This window comes from Zonotrichia leucophrys, chromosome 8 (assembly GCF_028769735.1).
Source record: "Zonotrichia leucophrys gambelii isolate GWCS_2022_RI chromosome 8, RI_Zleu_2.0, whole genome shotgun sequence".
Lineage (NCBI taxonomy): Eukaryota > Metazoa > Chordata > Aves > Passeriformes > Passerellidae > Zonotrichia > Zonotrichia leucophrys.
In genome coordinates, this window is record NC_088178.1 from 14,092,978 (window position 1) to 14,106,332 (window position 13,355).

Here is a 13,355-nt window from a genome sequence, read left to right on the forward strand (position 1 = left end):
GACCACCTATTTTATGAACTCAAACCTGCAAACTTGATTGTGAACTTGTGCCAGGATTATAATGAGCAGGATAGAAGGGCCTGGGTATGAAATGCATGGGAAGAGATATTTTTCTATGTATCTTGCAAGCTTGTTGTGAAAACTCTTCCCCTCAGGGTGACAGACACTGACAGCATTAAGAAGGAAATACAGTACATGTCTTACTCACCAAAGAGTTGGTTTGTTGGGATTTTTTTGTTTGGTTTGTTTGGTTTTTGTAATCCCATTTACCTAAGGAAGTTGGTTTTAACCTAAGAAACCCACTTACCCTCCATGGAGGCAAACCAAACTAGCCAGCATTTCTTTTGTCAAGAAGGAAGTTTACAGAAACTTGACTGTTCAGATTTTGACATAAGCCTTGGGCTCAGATGCCAAGTTTCCAACACCCCCCCCTTTGGATCTTCTCACCCTCTCAACTTTTCTGCACTTGTAAAATCAATCTCATTACTTTTTGAGAAGGGAATACAAGACGTGGTAAAAGAAGGAGAATCAAGATATGTTATCAAAATAAAACAAGGGTTTTCTTTCTGGAGGAAGAAGAATACCCACTGTGTATAGTCTCAAAGTCCAGAGATGAAAAAAGACAAACTTCCTATTCCCTTCAGAAAGTCTCCCAAGAAAACACTGCTAAGTGGAATACACCACGAAGAAACAAAAATACAATCATGTCCTCTCTATCATTCTTCCTTACACGTTGGTTTAAACCAGAGTATCCTAAAAATGAATCAGAAGAACAGAGGGGTTTTTTTGTGACTTTTTACTGATTTACCCTGCAATACAATATTGATTAAGGCATGATTTTATTTAATATAACAGTGTCCTGTATTTCCGAGCATAAAGATCCTCCCCTGCAAATTTTTCTTCCAAATTCAAAGGAGTGTAGTATTCAGTATTTCTTCATTACACAAATTTTATCATCTTTTCATATACATATTTTATGCTGCTCAAACAGTTTTCCTAACAAAGAAAAATCACCAAGTATTTCCATCATGACCAACTTGTGAATACTGGTCAACTCTAAAGTCCCAAAATTGCAGATTTAGTTGCAGCCAGATCACAATCTAATAGTCTTACATTAAGCATGGATGATTAAGAAGACTGTGCATATGAGTGGAAAATCTGAAGATGTATTTCAGCACCTGACTTAAAGCAGTTATGATATGGAAACACTTTCAGAGGATTATTTTCATGCTATCTCAGCAGAAGTACAGCAGACAGATCAGCACACGGGCTTACCATCTTCACCGACCACTGCACAGTTCATTTGAAAACAGAAAGAAACGGGAAATTATTCACATGCAATGACCAGTTACCAAAGTGACTAATGCCTAAAAATGTATTTTTAAAAATCACTTAAGGATTGAAGTTTTCGTTTATAAAAAATACATTTTACTGTAAGCACAATAAAATAATTGCTTTAAGAATTACTGATTAAAAAATACTAGGTGATAATGGGTAGTTTTAACACACAACTTCATTAAACTACTTTTGAATTTTAGTGTTCTAAAGGGCTGAGCCTTCTGTTGTAGGAAAAGAAACACACACACAGCCAACATTACACAAAATAGCAGAATTTGATGATGATGGACTGATCAGCCATATACAAAAATTTTTTTAACGATAGCTCAAAATCCACTGCATTCACTCTTATAAATGTAGTTTTTGCAATGTATTTATTTATTATCACAGCAGATCTAGAATAAACAAAGACATTTTTAAAGTCCAGAAGTAATTAATTTTACTTTCTGAAAACAGCATTTGGGTCATTGTTGTTATCTAAAATTGTTTTAGTCTAGATAAAAATAAAGACATGTAAAGAGTAAAGACTTTATCCTTAGAAGAAGCAAATAAAACATGGGTGCCAGGAGCTGAATCTTGGCTTTTGAAGCCAAGCGTTTTTGAAGCTCTACCATGCTTTTAAAGATATGGACAACCCTTTCCAGAGAAACACCAAGCAACTTAGAAGACAGGTATCTCAGCTTCACTTCTGACCCTGAGCAATTTTTAAGGCTGCTGCCTGGGGTACATACACATTAGAATTTCTAGTAATGAGGGACATAAAGCACCTTCACAAACAGTATTTTGGTAGGAATCTTGAAGTCCAGAGATGCAAAATGACATCAACAAACTTCCTGTTCCCTTCACAAAGAGTCTTCCAATAAAACTCCATTAAGGTTTACAGATCACTGCTGATAATGCAGATATTTTATGTACCAAGTGGCATCAAGCACAGACCTCTCTAAGCACTAACACTGTCTGGAATTGTTAATATTTCAAAGGAGAAGCAGCAGCAGGTACCAGCAGTAGCAGGTTAGCAGTGCTAACCCAGCTACACTGGCTTACACCTGTAAATGCCTGCTCTACAGCTACTGTTTGCTGCTCTTGCTCTGGGAAATGACAGGAAAATGCACTGCATGAAGCACAGAGTGCAGGGACACTGGGTCTGATCTCCAGCACCTTGACTGAGATCCTGCACAGAGCCTGTTAAATAAAATGACCAGGATGCTTCACTGGCTGATGGATGCCAACTCACAGATAAAGCTCAGCAGAAGCAAACTGAGCACCATCTTACATGGGCAAATGGTCACAGGACAAAGGGGAACATTTTTTAACTGAAAGAAGATAGACTTAGACTGAATGTTAGGAAGAAATTCTGTATTCAGAGGGTGGGGAGGCACTGGCCCAGGCTGCTCAGAGCAGCTGCGGATGCCCCATCCCTGGTGGTTCAAGGCCAGCTTGGATGGGCTCTGAGCAGTCTGGGCCAGTGCAAGGGGTCCCTGCCCATGGCAGGGGATGATCTTTGAGGTTCCTTCCAAACCAAACCTTTCTATCATTCCATGGTTTAGTATTTCTGCATTTCAGTACCACTTGGAAATAATTTTCCAGGGACAAAACACGTGGGAAACAGCATCACATACTATTAAGCATTTAATATTGTATATTATAAAGATAAGACTGATCAATGAGATTAAAAAAAAAATCCATTACTAGTCCAGTATACATTTAAGTTCAAAAGATGTTAAAAATATGCAATTATGTGGTCTTTGTTAAAATGCTTGCAAGGAAATTCAGAATCTATGTAAATTAAATGCTTATTTTTGCAGATTTTACAGAGATAAAGTCTTTAATATTATGGCACATTGGAGTGAGTCTAGATCTGCAGGACCCTAGTGATGCTTCCTAATGGTAAAGAATTATTAAATTTAAATTATTTAAAGAACTTATTAATTCAATTTTACAACATGAAGAATGTATTTAAAAATCAATAAAGATATGACTTCATTTTCCATTAGCACTCTATAGTAGTTATATGATCTTTCCCTTCAGAAGAGGCTCTAGACCTACTGGTACTACAAGGTGATGACTGGTGAGGCAGGAGTCAGTGCTTGTAGTGACCCACAAAAGCCACGTGCAATCCAGGCCTGTGCCATTCCACCAGCTCCCCAAGCCAGGAGCTCCTCCCTGAGCCCTGAAGAGGCATCACCCCCAGAGCCAGCCATGATCTAATGGCTGCCAAGGGAAAGGAGACCCTGCCCACCACACAGACTTAGAGGAACACAGGGATCTTCTAAAAAATGGCAGTGCTAGGAAGGCTCTCTCCAAGGTATCTGGGGGCCTGAAATTAGATGCCACAACATGATTTAAGATAAATAAAGTAAGTTTTAACTGCAACTCATTCTGCTTCAATGACAACAAGGGAGCCTCTGAACTGTATCTTTACTGCAAGAGAGCATTGTTGTACCTTGATCTCCACATTATGACAACAACAGTCAACCATTCTTGATGCACATGAGATAGCAAGTCCATATTGTCTTGAAATACCAAAAAATTATTTATTATATACAACCAAATGCATCCAATTACCTTTTTATTTGGATGAATAAATACCACTAAACAACATAAACTGGGCAGCCTGTGCTTTTCTGACATAACAGGAAAGTAACAGTACACTTATCACTAGCAGCATAAATGTTGCTAGGAAACCACTTCATATTTCCCTTCTACTGGCTTCCAGACAAATTCTATTTGCAGAATATGCCACTGTATTAGTAAATGAACTGATAAGTCTCTGTGGCGTTTGGTAGTAATTTTTTCAATAATTCTACCCAAAAGAAACTAGGACAAACAAGAGCAACTAATTAATCAGAAAACACATTAATGCTGTAATGTTTTTTGAAAAAAATCACTATTTCAAAATCTGCCATCACCATAATCTATAGCATTTAATGTACAAAAGGAATTAAATTCTCCATTCTTAGTTCAGTGTCTCGTAATCAACTTCTACTATTTTCAAAGTCAGCAAATAAGACATTGGATCTGTCAGATGATTTTTGTGGTAACTGTATATCCAATGATCAATTATTGAAAATATGTGTTACATGATGGTAGGAAAACATTTGTGAATGTGAACAACAATGAAAATCAAACACATGCTGAGCACCCTCTTTATAACACCTTTTTTTAGGCACAAGCATTTCAAATGTGATGAAGAATATTTCTATTTTAATTTCTTTTTAATCTGTTGGCAACTTCTGAATAGTATGAAACAAAGTATCCTAAAACTGACCTTATGGCTGACATGTTACTTTTAAGTAAGCCTTATAATGAGGGTGAAGAGCATTAGAAAAGCCACATCACAAACACACTGTTCATAGCCCATCATGCATTTCAACTTGTTATCAAACTTACCCCTCTTTTGAGGCTTCTGAAAGAAGGAATTCTGGGCTTCCCTGTTTTTATGTCACTCATGCAATAATGCACTGGTTCAATGGAGAATATGGGATACTGGGACCCATTAGGAGTACTGGATGTGTATAAACTAGTAGGGGTTAGGGGTGGGGATTGTGGCTAATGTGGAAATAAAGAAAGCAATAAATAAGCCAAATGTTCAAAGTGATTTTAAAATGAAAATTCTGTCTTACAAAAATAAAATTTCCATCCAACACAGAAACAGGTTGTAACATTCCAGACACATTTATACTATAACTGTATTGGGTTTAAGAGGTTTCTGTCATGAATTAATCTTCAGAGTTACGGGCTGCTGCAGAGAAGGAAGGAAGCTTTAGCCTCAACACTGGCACAAGATCCTAACAAGATCCCAAAGCTCCCTGTCTTTTTTCTAAAAACAGCTCTGCTATTGCCAGTTTAGTTACAATCCTGGAAGCTCAAGCATTTCTGCTCACTACTTCCTCCTACATAATGAGGCACCCTACCAGGTTAGCCACAACAGAAATATTTGGTACATCTATGGGGAATGACTAAAACAAAACGTATTCTCAAACTCTATAGTCAAGCTGGACTGACACAATGGCTGCATGGCATTCTTAATATTATCCCAAGAACCTCCTTCCCTTTTTTCAAATTGCTTCTCTCATTTTTTGTCTCTTATGCCTCTGCTATTCTTGCCCAGTTCAACTTCCCTCTAATCCCACTGCTGCACAACTCATTCCCTTTACAAAAGGCTTTAATGTCTTTGACAACGTTAAAAATAGGTAAAGGAATACTTGGAAGTCAAGACCAGCCATAGTTTCAGCTAAATGAAGGTCCAAAGACCCCCGTGAATACCCCAGCTGTAGTAAAGCAACTGATTTTATAATAGAGAATTTAAGAATATATTTTAAAACATGTGAACAGTATTTGGAATTAAATATGGAACTTTCAGTAAATATTTTGCTTCCAGCTGCTGTTTTGTAGAGCACTCCTCCATCCTCCCCAAAACCAGGTGAAAATCAGGGACAAAATCTTTCATTTCATGCAGGTCCTTAGGGAAGAGATGCATGTAGTGTGTGCACACACATGTCACACCTGTGACTCCATAGAGAAACCAGCAAGGCTGACTCCCTGAATGCTGCACACAGTGAGTGAACTGGGGAGAAGAAAGAGTAGGGCAAGTCTTGTCAGCTTATTTCAGCTGTCATCACACTAAGGCATTTCCTATAAACTACAGCAAATGTCAAGGTCCAGGCTGAAACCAGGGTACATTTATATAACTCTCCAAACTCTCAGAAAGACGTCTTGTGGTCAAACTGGCAATTGTCATCTAATTTCAGAACAGGCTGAATCTCACCCACCTCTGCAGACAAATGCAATATATATGTCCATGTATTAATGCATGCTATGAATCATTAATTATACTGCATGAAAAGGAAACAATCAGTTTTAACACACAGCTGGAGTTACAGCATATACTGAGGATGGAATAAAAAAAATCAGCTGGATCTTTCCTTTCTGTAAATACCTACTCTCTCTGAATACTATCAAGTGGAAAATAAATTCTGCCATTAAGAAACCCTAAGAATAGTTTCCTGTAATAAATGACTGAAACTGACTTGGAGCATTAAAATAATCTCGCAAAAATTTGTGGGAATCATTAAAACAGCTCACTGATATGCTCCAATATTAAATAAAGATAAATAAATTTAAATATGTACATGCTCCATTCATTTATATAGCAAATGCATGTACTGACATCCTTCTGTTGATCCACAAAGGCATCTTGCACAGGAAGTGTTAACTGTAACTCGTAAGAAAACAAAGTAGTAATTTCAATGCTTTCCATTTCTTCTTGAGCATTGGAATATTTTTACCTAGTTCCTAGTAATATTTCTTCTAGTACATTTACCTTTATGGAGCTTCCACAGTGTGTTTTACCAGTGACAGATTATAAATTTTAATGTTTTCAGAGAAACCTCGGGAGTTTTCAAAACTTGCAACAGGTGTAATAAAAATCTATACTTCTCCATGTAAATGTGACATTTAGAAGGGGGTTGCTTTTTGTGCCATAACAGACAGATCTGAAGACTGCCCAATTCCAAAGCATACTCTCCCTTCTTATTTTTACACTCACAATTAATACCTTTCCTATGCAACTACAGAAAGTCTTTACAGAATCTTAGAAACATTACAGTAATGGGAAGCTACTTTTATCAAGTAACTATTAAAAATGCTCCCAGACACAAATTACTATAAGAAAAACTGAAAAACTTCCCCATTGACAACTTGATTTTTACCATGGTAAGTACCCAAACCTACTCAACCCTTCTGATCTCCTTACACATACTTTAAAAGACATGGGCAGGCAAAGGGAAGATTTTTTAAAGCTACATTAATTGCTGCTTCCATGCACTCTCAATGTTCAAATTTTAATTTTCCAAATAGTAATTTCTTAATTGTTACCTTTGGTTTCTTTCCAAATAGCCACAGCTTTCCTTTAGCCTTGCCAACTGTAGTTTTTGTATCAATTCTCATTCCCTCTTGCTTTGGTGTACTGATGGTTCCATCAGAGATAGTTCTGTAAATATTCTGACTGTAGTCTTCAAATGGGAAATCTCCAGGAGGCTCAAAACCAGATTTGAAGCAGTCTATCACTAGTTGAGAGTCCTAAACACAGGACATTAAGGAGTTTAAAAAGCAAACCCATCACACACTTTTGGACCGAGCAAGTGAAGATAACATTCTTTTATCTCAGCATTGTTCATGAGTGTATAGCAAAGCATACTCTGCTATTCAGAATATTCCAGCAAATACTTCCCAAGGGTTACCACAAATTTCACACAGGGCCAAACTACTTTCCACCTTTTGATCTTACAACATTGGCACTGAAATGAAGACAGAACTAAGAAACTAGATGTAGTAAGATAAAATAGGACAGAACATGCTGCAGTCAAGCAGGACACAGAATGAATACTTTGTTAACTGAACACCCTTTATGTGTTTTAATGTCACATGCAGGGGAAAATAATGACCACGGTATTGCAGGATATTTTAAGATAACCAAAATAATGTGTCCAAAATCACACCCAATGAGAATGTGTCAGAGATATTCAGATTACAGTAAAGCAATAAAGCAGAAAGAGAGCAGACAACAAAAGCAGAAGTGGTCCCTTCTGCTGAAATGGAAGTCACAACACTTTTGAAGCAAATATTTGACAAGAGAAAGATAACAGTACAGGGTAAGTCAGTCCTTCCCCTCTTCACAGCTTCTGCAGCAGCTCAATTGCTCACACATATTTAAAAAGTTACTCAGTTCTACTTACTCTATGTTCATCAACTGATTTTGCTGCAAGGATCATCCCCTCCAAGCACTTTGAGATAATTGGAATAACCTTGCGCTCAGAGTCAGCAAAGCCTTTGTAACATTCACTAAGTTTGATAGTCCTTCTTTCATCCATTTCTTGAAGTTGCTGCAAGTGCAAAGAAATATAAAATAAAGCTTTCATTTGCTGGGTTTTTTTCCTCCTCAATTCTGACATATGCAGTTACTGTGGTCACCACAGTGTGGGACAGAATTTCTATGCTTTCCCAGTATTTTTATTCGCTTAAAAAACCAGAACTTAGAAGTCCTTGCAGACACAGTCTTAAGATGCCCAGTACAATAGTTATGAAGACTTCATGCTCTTTGATTTCTAAAAATCATGTAATGGATGGGATTTTGTTTTCCTTTTTCTTTTATAAAGCACATGTACAGTGTTTACAGGCAACTGTTTGAAGTATTTGTTTTATGCAAAAATGAGAACCACATTGAAGAAATTTTACTGATTTCTACATCTCCTCACTCTCTCCTACTAGTTCCAAGTAATTCCTCTCTGGTGATAAATATATCCATGTCGCTCTTATTATTATACCTTCCAAGCAATACCAATTATTTAAAATATAGGAAAAATAAGAAAAACTAAATTATTGGCACTTTAGACACTGATTTGAAATACAAACCATTTCCTTTAGCAGTGTGCAAGAAAATAAAGAGAAGAATACCATTACATAAGATTTGCAATCAAAGTTTAGCAGAACAGAACAAAAAAGAATAAATTCAAGAGAAATACTATTAAGATAACAGCTCTGGGCTTTTCACCTGAATGTGGAAAACCCCAAACAAAACCAAAAATCAGGAAAACATATACCAATAGGTTGTCAAAAACTGGATAAGAAGTTGAATCTTTCCTCTATCTACACTGAGGCAGATGTCTCAAACAATATTCAATGTTGTCTCTCTAAGAGAAAACAACCACCTAGACGTGCTAAACACTTCTCCAAGGTTTTCCCATAGAATGTCCCCAAATACTTGCAATGAAGTAATAAAGTGTAGTCCCAAGAGAAAAAAGAACTAGGCCTTTCTGCTCTTACTGTAGAGTTCAAAAAATATGAGTAATATCATACAATGATAATGGATCTTAACCCTGGAGAAATAAAGGCAGTAAAGCATAAGTCTGGTGCAAGCTACAAAGATGATCAACCTGTCTCTGCTGGGAGCTGACTGCAGTTCTTGGATCAGTGTGTGAAGTCAGACCTACTGTGGTGCTGCTTAACTGTTAAAATATTAGAAAATTCTTTAATAAGTCAAGGTAATTTTTTCCTGTGAATCCTAGACCTTCTAGTAAGGACTAAAAAAAAACCAAAAACGAACTGACCTGTGCTGCTGGAAAATATCAAGCATATTGAAGTTGAATTCCTCCAAATAAACCCAGTGTTTCACCTTGCATTTCCTCACTCCCTGTCTCAGTATCAGGTCCCACACATATTTCCCAAATGTTGGCAGAAGGGACACGCCAACACACTTACAACCTCTCTTCACCTGATACCCCAACTATTTTAAACTGGTTTTCCAGTTTTGCTAAGTCCATGTTTTTGAAAGAATGTTACAAAAAATCTTACTAGTTACATAAAGCATCTCAAGAAATCCCCACTTTAGATGCAAAGTATTGCTCTTTAATTTTTTTACTTGGTTTAGAGAGACCTGTGGATTGCTGGCAACACTGATGGAGCAAGGACTAACTGGGGGCTGGGAGGGTGCTGCAACTTCTGCTTCCAATGCAGCCTTTTTCCCATGCATGAGATCCATGAAACCACAGCCACCGTCAGCTCTGGGCTGTCCTTCACCTCAGCACAGGCAGAGCACCACACACACTCACAAGGATCCTGAGAACTACTGACCAACCCCCATTAGAATGATTATTTTAAATGTCTTCTGTCACCCAGACGTCTCAAGTGTTTATTTTGCCAGACCCTTTCAGAAATATTTAAACAAAGAGTCTATAAAGTATAAATCTTAGAGAAAATGCAACCAAGCATTTTAGTTAGAAATCCAAGCATTAGTATGGTAAGCAGACCCATGAAAAAACACAAGTTGTCTCAAGATTATGGTAATTTCTTGATAAAATGATCCACTAACATCCAAAAAACCAGTTTTTAATTTTAAAGCCTACTTCTTCATTAGAAAAGGATTAGACATACTTTATCTGTTAATTTTTTTACCTTGTAAATCTGAGGAATGACAATGTAGTAGTGTTTGTGCTGTTCTCCATTAAAATTCTGTAGTTGTGCAGCATATTCGTTTTTGTTTTCATCAGCCATGTGTGTGCGCAGGTTTAACTGTTGCTTGGCCTAGAAGGAAAGTGTTACCAGGTTAAACACGTCTTGTACTTTTCAGTGACACACAGCATCATTTTATTTTATTTTATCAACTGTGCAGTAACAGTAGTCACAAGTCATCAAAGCCAACATCCTTATAACTGAAACATAAAGAATGTGAGACTTGACATATACTGACACTCCAAAACCTCATTTGTTATATACAGAGAAAGCAATGATCACTGTAGGTCCCTTAGGCAGACTGCTAAATGTGTATCCTAAAACCCAGACAAGTGACTGATCCCATAAACCACGAGGTACCAAACAGCAGACAGCTGCCAGTTAAAGGAAGATACTCAGCACAGCCATCCAGAGGGGCTCCCATGAGCTTTAACAAGGCCAAGTGCCAGGTCCTGCATGTGAGCTGGAGTGATCCCAAGCACTAACACAGGCTGGGAGAGCATGGGGTGAGGGCAGCCCTGAGGAGAAGGACTGGGGGCCCTTGCAATGTGCACTCACAGCCCACAAAGCCAACCCTATCCTGGGCTCCCCCAAAAGCAGCGTGGCCAGCAGCTCAAGGGAGCGGCCTCTGCCCCTCTGCTCAGCCCTCCTGAGAGCCCACCTGGAGTGCCCTCAGCACAGGAGGGAAATGGACCTGCTGGGATCAGTCCAAACAAGGACCAAGATCATTAGAGGACCGGAGCATCTCTCCTATAAAGACAGGCTGAGATTTGGAGATTCTCAGCCTGGAGAAGCAAAGGCTTTGGGGACACCTCAGAGCCCCTTCCAGTACCTAAAGAGTGTCTACAAGAGAGCAAAAATTCCTCCCTATGAGGTTGGTGAGGCACCGGAAGAGGCTGCCCAGAGCAGCTGTGGATGCCCCATCCCTGGCAGTGTTCAAGGCCAGGCTGGACAGGGCTTTGAGCAACTTGGTCTAGTGGAAGCTGTCCTGCCCATGGCAGGGAGCCCTCAAGGTCCATTCCAACCCAAACCATTCTGATTCTAAAGCACACTCCTTTCATGTGCTGTCTTACATCTCATTGGAACGTTGATTTGGCACATAACAAGAAACCATATTTTACACACAATGTCACACAGTCAATGAATATTGTTTCAGTACTGATGATTAACATGTAAATGAAATAAAATTGATAATAAAGTAAAGCCACCACACCCTTACCTTCTCAACATCAGCCTTTGTCGCATTAGTGTCATTGTCCAGTCGCTCATAGCTTTGCTGTGCCTTCTCTGCCTCTCTGCATTCTCTCTCAAATTTCTTTTTGCTCTACAAAAGGCACAAACTTATTGCTTCAACAGCCACTATTCCAACATTAATTCTGAATTCTAAATATCAAAGCTTCCTTTTAAGTATCTTAAATTCACTAAGTCCCTTTAAAGGAGCACATTGTTAGCACAGCAACTAGGTCAACTGAATTATTTTGAAGGCAGTGTGAAGGACGTATCTACACTACAATCATCATCAGTATTCATGTCAAGTGGCACAGCTGCAGGTAGCACAGACAACAGTATTCAATATACTTGATGTTCTCTATATGCAGCTGTTGTCAAGACAACTGCTGTAGGAAAAATTGTTGCAGAATTTCACATCTCTAGAGAGAAACTGCAGCTGAGATACTGAGCTCCTGCTTCACAGCGAAGTCAGGCCACTGAGGTGAGTGTGTCCCTTAAAGGCATCTAAATGTATTTAAAAGCCTGACTTTGCACTCAGGTAAATATACAGCACTGTATTGTTTGAGCTGAACTGTGGGAACTATCTTGGTGAAGAGATAACATCTAAAACTACCACATATGCTTGTATTCTGATCCTCTGATGATGAACTGAACTCTTTGACATGATAGGAAAGCAAGAACCTGCTCATCTGGGACCATAACAACAAAACAGAAATTCACTTCTCCAGTACTGCTTCACAATAATCTGAATCAAAGGTATAATAATTTTTTAAGACAGACAACCAGAATATCAGAATGCATCTTGAACAGACTTGGTTGACTTTTATATTTTCTTATCTTTAAAAGCATTTGTTTCAAGAAAAAGAAGCTTATAGTCTGTCCTAGAGACATTCACCTCCTGCATTTATCTGTTAAACAGTAATTCTATCTCCCAAAAATACAATAGTCTATAGTGGTATTCTTGAATACACCTTGGAACAAGCCCTCAAGCTCAAGTCCAATTCAGTGACTTAAGATTTCATCTTCATATAAATAAACTATCATTTTTAGTAGCCCAAAGAGAAGCAACAAAAGTCTGTACCCATGCTAAAACCAGATTCCTTTATGCTGGCTACGCTGGATAAAATCCAAGGCTTCTCGCAAACACAAACACAGAAGCTGTTTACAGGAGATTTTTAATCTGGGAACTATAAATACATTGAATTGTATTATGTTACTAAATTATTTGTATATTTAGTAATATACCTCAGTATAATACCTAAGCAAGAGAGATGAAAACAATTCCACTACAGCCCGTATATCTTACTTAAGTTCAACAGGAATAAAATCCAAACACAAACTCACATTATCCATCTGCTTCCAGCACATGTCCAGATACTGCTGAGCCTTTCGCCCTTCCTGAAGATGCTAAAAACACCACAAATAAATTAAATTTGCCCATATTTTTAGTATTATTACCAATAATTAGTCCCTGCTCTAGTTGATAGCCTATGATGTGCAGTATCTTCCACAAGCTACCCATACTCTTTGGAAGATATTACTCAACATGCAAGAACTGTATCCCAGATATTGTGGTACACTGGCAAAAAAAAAAAAAGATCTCTAGCAAACACTGTCTTCCCAAGAAAATAATTTTTAGGTTTAATAACTGTATTATAGTATATAACATTATATATTATATAGAAACCTTAAATGTGTTTTATAAATGTATCACAAAACCTATGTATTGCTGTGTTCATCAAAATGGGTAAACAAATACATCAGTTCACTAAGAGACA

The 13,355-nt window shown here is 37.9% G+C and overlaps 1 protein-coding gene across 3 annotated transcripts in view; it reads right to left on the minus strand.

Annotated features, from left to right (window-relative positions):
• FNBP1L (formin binding protein 1 like) overlaps window positions 1-13,355 on the minus strand; it is a 50,495-nt gene that overhangs the window by 4,299 nt on the left and 32,841 nt on the right. For 2 of the 3 annotated variants that reach the window (XM_064719891.1, XM_064719890.1), the window contains 5 exons: window positions 12,922-12,984; window positions 11,567-11,671; window positions 10,291-10,419; window positions 8,076-8,222; window positions 7,216-7,419 (listed from right to left, as the gene is read on the minus strand). In XM_064719891.1, the coding sequence (XP_064575961.1) occupies window positions 7,216-7,419; window positions 8,076-8,222; window positions 10,291-10,419; window positions 11,567-11,671; window positions 12,922-12,984 (648 nt within the window). Of the gene's footprint in view, window positions 1-1,275; window positions 1,291-4,728; window positions 4,888-7,215; window positions 7,420-8,075; window positions 8,223-10,290; window positions 10,420-11,566; window positions 11,672-12,921; window positions 12,985-13,355 lie in introns of all 3 variants that reach the window. The other variant, XM_064719889.1, reaches the window with a different exon arrangement.